The sequence below is a fragment of the Colobus angolensis genome, unplaced genomic scaffold, assembly GCF_000951035.1.
Source record: "Colobus angolensis palliatus isolate OR3802 unplaced genomic scaffold, Cang.pa_1.0 Scaffold531, whole genome shotgun sequence".
In the NCBI taxonomy this organism is placed as follows: Eukaryota; Metazoa; Chordata; class Mammalia; order Primates; family Cercopithecidae; genus Colobus; species Colobus angolensis.
The window spans coordinates 286,229-295,606 of record NW_012118833.1 but is presented as its reverse complement, the minus strand read 5'-3'; the positions used below and the strand labels follow the sequence as shown (position 1 = coordinate 295,606).

At 50.3% G+C, this 9,378-nt stretch overlaps 2 protein-coding genes across 2 annotated transcripts; both read left to right on the top strand.

Annotated features, from left to right (window-relative positions):
• Positions 1-4,451: 4,451 nt before the first annotated feature.
• Positions 4,452-6,209, top strand: LOC105525393 (metallothionein-1E-like). The gene is made up of 3 exons (XM_011961000.1): positions 4,452-4,966; positions 5,558-5,623; positions 5,972-6,209. The coding sequence occupies exons 1-3, from the start codon at positions 4,939-4,941 to the stop codon at positions 6,061-6,063; spliced, it is 186 nt and encodes a 61-aa protein (XP_011816390.1). The 5' UTR covers positions 4,452-4,938; the 3' UTR covers positions 6,064-6,209.
• Positions 6,210-7,409: 1,200 nt separating this feature from the next.
• LOC105525395 (metallothionein-1A) lies at positions 7,410-8,835 on the top strand. The gene is made up of 3 exons (XM_011961001.1): positions 7,410-7,500; positions 8,010-8,075; positions 8,610-8,835. The coding sequence occupies exons 1-3, from the start codon at positions 7,473-7,475 to the stop codon at positions 8,699-8,701; spliced, it is 186 nt and encodes a 61-aa protein (XP_011816391.1). The 5' UTR covers positions 7,410-7,472; the 3' UTR covers positions 8,702-8,835.
• Positions 8,836-9,378: the final 543 nt, after the last annotated feature.

Here is a 9,378-nt window from a genome sequence, read left to right as displayed (position 1 = left end):
AAATAAATAACAGGAAATGAAAGATGTACAAACTTTGAACATATGATGACGTGCATTGCAGACCAGAAATAGCAAACTAGACCAGTTGTAGTGGCTCAGGCCTCTAATCCTAGCATTTTGGGAGGCCATGGTGTGTGTAACACTTGAGGCCAGGAGTTCAAGACCACCCTGGCCAACATGATGAAACCTCATCTCTACTAAAAATACAAAAATTAATCGGGCATGATAGCATGTAATCCCAGATACTCGGGAGGCTGAGGCAGAAGAGTCACTTGAACGCCAGAGGCGGTGTTTGCAGTGAGCCAAGACTGCGACACTGGACTCCAGCCTGGGCAACAGACTCCCTGTTGTGACTGGGCTCTGAATCTTTGGAAATTCCTCCCAAACTCAGGCTGAATTTGTCCTTCTTTCAAATTTCAGCCCTTGACTACTTCCAATCAGTAAAGTCACTGGGAATATGGAAAGACATGCCCAGCATGTCCCTGGCAAAATGAAGTGTGTGTGATCATGGGTTCCACATGAAATACTTCGCGTCTGCCCATGCAGGAATGACGGCGGATTCTGCAGTTTGGAGGATGCAGTGGTGCTCAGTAGGAAGTAGTGAGGCCCTGGCTGACTTGTAATTAAAGCCAACACTCAGTTCCCCTGGCTATGTGGAGGAAATGCTATTTGACATTCAGTCAAAGAGGAAGATGATCCTCCTGGCCTAGAGGTCAAGAGCACGCTTGCCCACTGCTTCCCTGTGAAGAGGAGATTTCAGAAGGCAGCTTGCAGCTAGGGTGTGGGTTTTGGTGTCAGGCAGTCCTGGTTCACAGCCCACCTCACCATGTACTGGCTGTGTGGCCTGAGTGCATCACTGAAACTCTCTGAACCTCCAGTTCCTTGTTTGTAGAAATCAGATTATATCTCAAAGCAGGGATTAAATGACAGCATGGTCTGGCCCCTGGATAGGGTTTAATAAATAGTAGCAGTTATGATCATTCTCTATACACTGTTTTTTTTGGAAAATGAATCCTGTTAAATCCCAAAGCTAAGAGAAACCTTATGGGTTTGAAAGCATTGGTGTGAATTGGATCCTGGGAATGGAATTGCAACTGAGCTGACCCTGCCAGGAGGAGTGTGGATGACCTTTTACAGAAAATGATTTTCAATAAGATGCTGCCCCTACCTTTGAGTAGACATAAAATCCGTTCCCATCCTTCATATCATCTGATCACATGACCTCAGGAATGAGAGCCACAGGCCTCAAGACTGGGACAGCAAATATGCAGGGCCTGGAGTGCTTATGTTGTCTTCCAGGTTAGTTAAGTAACATATCAAATGTCACATAGCTCAGAAATGAAGGGATGAACGAACCTATGCTACACCTGGCCTGTGGTCCTGGCTACAGCTGGTAGATTATGATGCCACTGGATGCTAAATCTTGCCTGAAGTGGTGGCCTGCCCCTCCACACTTGTGTGTGTTTCTTGTTAGGTGGAACAAGAGACTTGAGAAAAGAAATAAGACACAGAGACAAAGTGTAGAGAAAGAAAAGCAGGGCCCAGGGGACCGGCGCTCAGCTTACAGAGGACCCATGCCGGCAGCAGTCTCTGAGTTCCCTTAGTATTTATTGATAATTGTCTTTACCATCAAAAAGATAAGGGAGTAAATCAGCAGTAAGACATATAGATAAAGATCTTTGTGACCTGAATAAGTTCAAGGAAAATGCTGTGCCTTGAGATGCATATGCAAACATCTCCATAAACCTTTTAGCAGCATTGCTCCAGCAAGTCCCACCTTATTCCTAAAGGTGGTTTTCTCCTTGCTCAGTAAACAAAGCACACAATGGGTTTTACACCGAGATGTTCCATTGCCCAGGGACAGGCATGATTTTTAACCAGCAAGCTGCCTTCAGGCACTTGTTTAACAAAGACACATCCTGCACAGCCCAATATCCATTAAGCCTTGAGTCACCACAGCACATGTCTCTTGCAAGGACAAGGTTGGGGGTGGGGTCACAGATTAACAGCATCTCAAATACAGAACCAAATGGAGTCTCTTATGTCTACGTCTTTCTATATAGACAAGTAACAGGCTGATCTCTCTTTCTTTTCCCCACACTTGCCTATCTAAGTTCAAAGATACCAAGGCTCTTTGGGATGGAGGAACGTTGCTCTTGGCTTGACAGATGAGAACTGAAGCCCAGAGAGGCCACAGAGCTGTGCATGACTGTCCACAGAGTGCACTTCCTACTGCTGCTTCTGTGCTAGGTTTTCCGTGTCCTTATCATTCATGTAACTTGGTGGCAGAGGGTGATGGGCGAGTATGATGCTGCGGTCAGCACGCATGAGTGCAAATCTCACCTCTGTTACTTTTAGCTGCATGACACAACCTGTTTATGACTCAGTCTCCTCACTGTACAAGGGGCATAATACTAACTTCTGGCCTATAGGATTAAAGGATTTAGTGCCTATAGGCAACTCTGAATGGTGTGAGGGGTGGGTGCTCTACAATATTAGCTATTGCTTTTCTTAATAATTTTATGGAGCATATGAGATATTTATTTATTTATTTGCACACAGAGACCTGGAGTGCTCAGCTGTGTATCCTGTTATTTTCATCTAGCACATGAGCACATGTCCTGTGGTCCAGAGAGAGCCATTCAGTGTTCCCACAAAATTGTAATCAACACTAGGGTTATAAAGCTATGAGTAAGACTCTGTGCTTCATGTCAGATACAGAAGAATGATTGCCCTTTCTGTTACCACCTGCATCATCTGTTAGTTGATATTTTACACTGAAATGGTTAATACTTTCATAAACATATTTTTATGAAAATCAAACTCTTTTCCATCAGAGAAAGTGAAAGTCAATCTTGTCCCACACATGGAAGATAGCCCCAAATTAGTGCGTGTGTGTGTGTGTGTGTGTGTGTGTATGTGTGTATTACACTTATGGATCACTTTTGGCACTGTCCATCATAGAGCTAGTAGCTTCCTGTTGTTTATTTGGGGTTTTTTTCTCTATTTTTTGAGACAGACTTACATCTTCTTCACCCAGCTGGAGTGCAATGGCCCAAGCTGCCACCTCTGCCTCCTGGGTTCAAGTGATTTTCCTGCCTCAACCTCCTGAGCAGCTGGGATTACAGGCAACCACCAGCATGCCAGGATAATTTTTGTATTTTTAGTGGAGACAGGGTTTCGCCATGTTAGCCAGGCTGGTCTCCAACTCCTGACCTCAGTTGATTCATCCGTCTAGGCCTTCCTAAGTGCTGGGATTACAGGTGTGAGCGGCCGGGCCCGCCCTTGTTGTTTAGAATATTTCCAGCAATAGAGAAGTGTTGACCACATACCTGGGCCAAAAGAAAGCTTGATCATGGACAGTTTCCTTTAAGAGGCTGGCTGGATTTAAATCAGTGCACAACTGTTTACCTCTGTGACGACCAGTCAGTTACTTGGACATTTCCTTTGTAGTCCCAGGATTAGCAAAACGGGTTCATAACTAGTATTTCCCTTTAGGATTGCTGTGAGGATTCAAAGAATGAAAGAGATTAAAAGGGAATAGTATAGACGCAATGTTATGCAACAGTCAGGTATACTGAAGAGAAATAACTGATGTCTTGCTTTTTAATTTAATTTAATTTAATTTTAATTTATTTTATTTTTGTTGAGATGGAGTCTCGCTCTGTTGCCCAGGCTGGAGTGCAGTAGCCGGATCTCAGCTCACTGCAAGTTCCCTCTCCCGGGTTCACGCCGTTCTCCTGCCTCAGCCTCCCGAGTAGCTGGGACTACAGGCGCCGGCCACTTCACCCGGCTAGTTTTTTTTTTTTTTTTTTGTATTTTTTTAGTAGAGACGGGGTTTCACTGTGTTAGCCAGGATGGTCTCGATCTCCTGACCTCGTGATCCGCCCGTCTCGGCCTCCCAAAGTGCTAGGATTACAGGCTTGAGCCACCGCGCCCGGCCTTTAATTTTATTTTTTTAGAGACATTGACTCTCTATGTGGACTAGGCAGGACTGGAACTCCTGGGCTCGGGTGATCCTCCCGCCTCGGTCTCCTAAGTAGGTGGGACTACAGCTTCCCGCCACCTTCCGCATCTTGCTTTTTAATTTAAATCAGGGTCTGCATATTATCTGAAGTCATCTCTCTTTGGGGACATCCCACATGTCCAGAACTGCCAGTCGGCAGTGGGGGTGGCCGGCTAGGCTGTGGGGAGCATGGAGACTTATCTGCAAAGGAGGACCTGGACAAATGTGCCCACACATCCTCTCAGGCGAGGAGAATGGACAGGAGAGAGAGGCCGACCCGTGTTCCCTGTGTTGCTGTGTACGGAGGGGGGGAGTCCGAGGGACGGCGGTGTGGACAGGGACAGGCAAGGCGAGGGCGAGGAGAAACGAAAGTCACATCGGTGGCTGGTGTTCTGCACACAACTCGCTCGCTACCTCCCGCTTCCCGCTCCGCACTCAGCGGATCCGGGGACCGGAGCAGGAGGGCTGCACCCGGACTCCGGGACAGGCCCAGCTGAAAATGACTGGGCGAGGGGTGGGGTGGAGACGCCCGCGACGCCAAAGCTGGGGTCCCGGAACGCGCGGGGAGGAGGGTGGAAGGCAACTTGGGAGAAACTGGGAAAGGAGCCCAGGACCTCGGGGACACCGCGCACAGCCGGGGGCACAGCCCCTCCTGCGCGAACCGGCGCCCAAGGGGCAGTCCCGCAGCACGCCCCGAGCAGAGCTCAGTGGGTAGTGCCCCCGGCCCTTCTGCTGCGCACAGCCCAGCCCAGGACTGCGGGCGGCACAAACACAGCGGGGCGGGTGCAAGCAAGGGGCAGGGCTTCTGCGCCCGGCCCCCTCGCGTGAACATAAAAGTTGCCGCAGGCTGTGGGGCTCCACCACGCCGTTCACCAGCGCCTGGCTGTCTGCTCATTTGTCGCTTGAGATCTCCAGCCTTACCGTCGCTCGAAATGGACCCCAACTGCTCCTGCACCACTGGTAAGAGAAGCCCGACTCTGTGCCCTGGGATTCCCCTTTCCCAGCCCCAGTACAGTGGGTCTCTGGGTTTGAGGAGGTCGCATTTTAAGTTCTGAGCAGAAGGGGCCTCGTTTACTTCCTTAGGAGCGTTCTTGCTGATCACGCCCCTGAGAGCACTGCCCTCCCCGCTGGACCTCTAAGTCAGAGTTAAGGATACTGAGGCTCAAGGCAGTCCTGCTCCACATCACCCAGTTGGTCAGGGTCCCGCTGGCTGGGCCCCAGTGTTCTCCTCCAGGCTCTGAGCAATCAGGGTGGATGGGGGGCTAGAGACATTGAGTCTTCAGGGTTCAGGACAGAAGGTTGTGGCTCGCAATCTCAGTATTCCTGGGTGGGGTGTGCAGCTGGAACCTTCCTGGTGGGGTGAAACAGGATGGTGCTTGCCCTTCCCAGCGTGAGTGGAGAGGACATGGGGCTCTGTTCCTCTGCCCTGAGTGGGAAAGGAGCTCTGAGGGCTGGCCCTGCACAGAGGATGGGGCACTGGAGACTCATTGATCCACTGCTGTACCTTCTGCATCTCACTCACTGCCCACTGCCTTTTTCTCTTCCTTGCAGGTGTCTCCTGCACCTGCGCCGGCTCCTGCAAGTGCAAAGAGTGCAAATGCACCTCCTGCAAGAAGAGTGAGTGCGGGGCCATCTCCAGGAATCTGGGGCTGTGGCTAAGGTTGGGAGGGAACTCAAGGCTGGCCCTGAGTGCCTGCTTCTGGGGAACTGGGCTTCCTTTTGCCCCTGTTGGCCATGTCGTTCCCTCTCCATGCTTTCTGCCCTGAGTTCAGATAAGGCAGGGAAGCATTTTTCTCTTGGGACACAATCCCCAACTGTACCCCCTATGGTTTCAGAACAGAGCTGTGCCACACGAAAAAAGCATCCTCTGAGTCTGGCGTCTGAGCTCGCACCAGGCCTGCTATTGGGGCAGGGAGGTGCCTGGTCCAGTCTACTGCCACTTCTCACTCTCCCCTTCTTCCCCAGGCTGCTGCTCCTGCTGCCCCGTGGGCTGTGCCAAGTGTGCCCAGGGCTGCGTCTGCAAAGGGGCATCGGAGAAGTGCAGCTGCTGTGCCTGATGTGGGGACAGCTCTGCTCCCAGATGTAAATAGAGCAACATGCACAACCTGGAGGTTTTTGTTGTTTTTAATATCACCCTGAGTCATTTTCTGCATTTCTTTTTATATTAAGTATGTGAATGGCAATAAAATAATTTTGACTTGAATCTTACTCCGGTCTTCTTTGTGTGTTTTGGAAAAAACGGAATGAGGAAAGGGTTAAACCGCGAGTTTAGAGACCAGACTCTGGATGGAAATGTGAGCCACTAACATTGTGAAGACTTTCAGACCAGCCAGGTTACTTCACTGAGTTTACACTTCTACAAAATGGGATTGCACTGTGCCACAACATATGGTTGGGGACCATACATGATCGCTTCCAGTCTCATGCCAAATGTAGCACAGAAACTGCATCCCTCATTTTTATTTTCTGATTTTCCTGCCCAACCTCAGATCTACATTGGATTTGAGGCTTAAAAGTGGCTACAGTGCTGACACTTAACTCCTCAGTTCTTTGAATCCTACAAGGGTACTATGATTTGGATGTCTTGTCACTGCCAAATCTCATGTTGAGATCTGACTTCCAATATTGCAGGTGGAGTCTGGTGGGAGCTTTTGGGGTCATGAGGACAGATCCCTAAAGAATGGCTTGGGGCCATCCCATGGTGAAGAGTGATCTCTCACTCTGGTAGGTCACTCTAGAGCTGGCTGTTTAAAAGAGCCAGGCACCGTCCCCCACATCCTCTCAGGCGAGGCGAGAGGACGCGAGAGAGAGGCCGACCCGTGTTCCACGTGCTGCTGTGTACAGAGGAGCGGGTCCCAGGAACCTAGGTGTGGACAGGTACAGGCAAGGCGAGGGCGAGGAGAAACGAAAGTCATATCGGTGGCGGGTGCTCTGCACACAGCTCGCTCTCTACCTCAGGCTCCCGGCTCCGCACTCAGCCAATTCGGGGACCGGAGCACGAGGCTGTGGCTGCACAGACTTCGGGACAGGTCTAGCTGAAAACCGTGTGAGGGGTGCGGTGGAGACTACCAACACGCCAAGGCTGGGTTCCTGGAATGCACGGGGACTAGGGTGAAAGGCAACCACAGGGAAACTGGGAAAGGTAGCCAGGACCTCGGGGACGCCGCGTACCCCGGGCGGACAGCCACTGCCGCGTGAGCGGGCGCCAAAGCGTTGGGGTGGTCCCGCGGTCTGCACCGAGCAGAACTCAGGGAACTGTGCACCTGGCCCTTACGCCGCGCACAGCCCAGTCCAGGACCGCTGGCGGGGCGGACTTAGCAGGGCCGGAGCAAGCGCGGGGCGGGGCCTTTGCGCCCCGCCCTCTTCCCCTGAATATAAAAGCAGTCGCTGACTGTGGGGCCCCATCACGCCTTGCATATGCGCCTTATAGCCTCTCAACTTCTCTCCAGCCTCACCTCGGCTCGAAATGGACCCCAACTGCTCCTGTGCCACTGGTAAGGGATACTGGCTTTCTGGTTCTTGGGGTACCTATTTCCCCAATACAGAATAGACGTCCCTAAGAATAGAGGTGTATTTTGAGTTCTAGCTAAGTGGAGCCATTTATTTCATTGATCTAGTGCTTTTCCTCTCAGCGCCTTCATCACCTCTAGAACCTTCCTATTCTAATACCTCCCATTTCAGAGGCGAGAGGACTCAGGCTCATAATTCTCCTGCTCCGTGTCACCCAGGTAGTCGGGGGCTGCTAGGCTGAGCTCCAGTACTCTGTGCAGTTCCTGGGATGGATGGGAGACAGGAGTTAGTCAGGGGTTATTGCCTTTTCAGGATTAAGGACATAAAGCCCATCCTAACCTCTAGAGATAGAAGTAAGGTCAGACTTCATGGTGCCCTGAGTTGGACAGGAGCTATCTATCAGGCCTGGCAATGCACTCAGTTGGGAGCATTTGTTGACCAACTGCTGTTATCTTCTGCATCAAATTCACTGCTTTTTTCCTCTTCCTTGCAGGTGGCTCCTGCACCTGCTCTGGCTCCTGCAAGTGCAAGGAGTGCAAGTGCACCTCCTGCAAGAAGAGTGAGTGTGGGGCCATCTCCAGGAATCTGGGGCTGAGCCAAGTCAGAGGCAGGAACGCAGAGCTCAGCAGGCAGGAGTAGGCCAGTGGTCAATTTCCCATCTCCCCTTCCCTAGCAACTGATTCAGGATCAGAGCCAGATCTTTAGACATGATTGATTCCCAAATTTCATTCTTAAAATAGACAAACTAAGGCCAAGAGAGTGCACCAGCCTGCCAAGCACAGACATGCCACCTAAGGACTTTCCTCACCTAAGTGTATGGTTCTGGGAAGCCAGCCTTCCTTTGCCCTTGATAACCCCAGTCACTGCCTCTCCAGCCTTCTGCCAGGTCTGGGGCTCAGATGTGGATAAGAAGCTTTTCACAGAAGACCCTCACTCGAAAGATCCTCCGCTTATCGCCCATCTCCAACAGTGCATGCCATCCTGAACTAAGTGTCCTCTGGGACTGGGGACAGAGTTTGAGCCAGGCCTCTTTGGGGGCAGGGAAATCCCCGGTCAAGTCTGGTCTGACCTCTCACTCTCCCTTCTTCCCCAGGCTGCTGCTTCTGCTGCCCCGTGAGCTGTGCCAAGTGTGCCCAGGGCTGCATCTGCAAAGGGGCATCAGAGAAGTGCAGCTGCTGCATCTGATATCGGGAAGGCCCTGCTGGAAGATGTAGAAAAAGTGACCTGCACAAACATGGAATTTTTTCCATACAACCCTGACCCACTTACTGTATTATTTTTTATGAAATATGTGAATGATAATAAAATTGTTGACTTAATGCTGGCTCTGGTTTTCTTTGTGTGCCTTGGAAATAAGGGACTCCACACCCAACTGAGCTGGGATGGTGGATTGCATTGAGGATCCAGAGATCTGGGTGCTGGGACCTTGTCCTATCACCTTACACACTGAGGGCCTTAAGCAAATAGGCACCTGCCTCAGGTCAGTTTCTTAAATAGAAATGTAAGAGCGTGATGACAGGTAATATAATGCCACAGGAATCTGTCACAGACTTAAGCTTTGGTAAGATAAAATCTATTCGTATGACAAAAAGAAAAAACACCAAATCCATTTTTTATATTGAACAGGACAATTTCAATAAACATATGGAAGACAAAAATAGGAAAAATAAAATTACATTACACATTTGTTCTAGAGTGTATATTTCAGACTGGAAACAGATCACAGACTGGCCCCAGTATGTGTGTGGGTCACACACCTTCAACAGCACCAGCCAGGACATTCCCATGTGGAACCATCAGTCTTGGTCTGTCCAGAGTCTCTGATGTGACTCTCGGTATTATACCACTACTTGTTGTTATTA

What these genes read in the sequence shown, in the direction of transcription:
- LOC105525393 (XM_011961000.1), top strand. Translation starts at nt 4,939, where the DNA reads ATGGACCCCAACTGCTCCTGCACCACTG. An exon ending in CAACTGCTCCTGCACCACTG is followed by an intron (nt 4,967 to 5,557) that starts GTAAGAGAAGCC and finishes TCTTCCTTGCAG; the next exon opens with GTGTCTCCTGCACCTGCGCC. An exon ending in ATGCACCTCCTGCAAGAAGA is followed by an intron (nt 5,624 to 5,971) that starts GTGAGTGCGGGG and finishes CTTCTTCCCCAG; the next exon opens with GCTGCTGCTCCTGCTGCCCC.
- LOC105525395 (XM_011961001.1), top strand. Translation starts at nt 7,473, where the DNA reads ATGGACCCCAACTGCTCCTGTGCCACTG. An exon ending in CAACTGCTCCTGTGCCACTG is followed by an intron (nt 7,501 to 8,009) that starts GTAAGGGATACT and finishes TCTTCCTTGCAG; the next exon opens with GTGGCTCCTGCACCTGCTCT. An exon ending in GTGCACCTCCTGCAAGAAGA is followed by an intron (nt 8,076 to 8,609) that starts GTGAGTGTGGGG and finishes CTTCTTCCCCAG; the next exon opens with GCTGCTGCTTCTGCTGCCCC.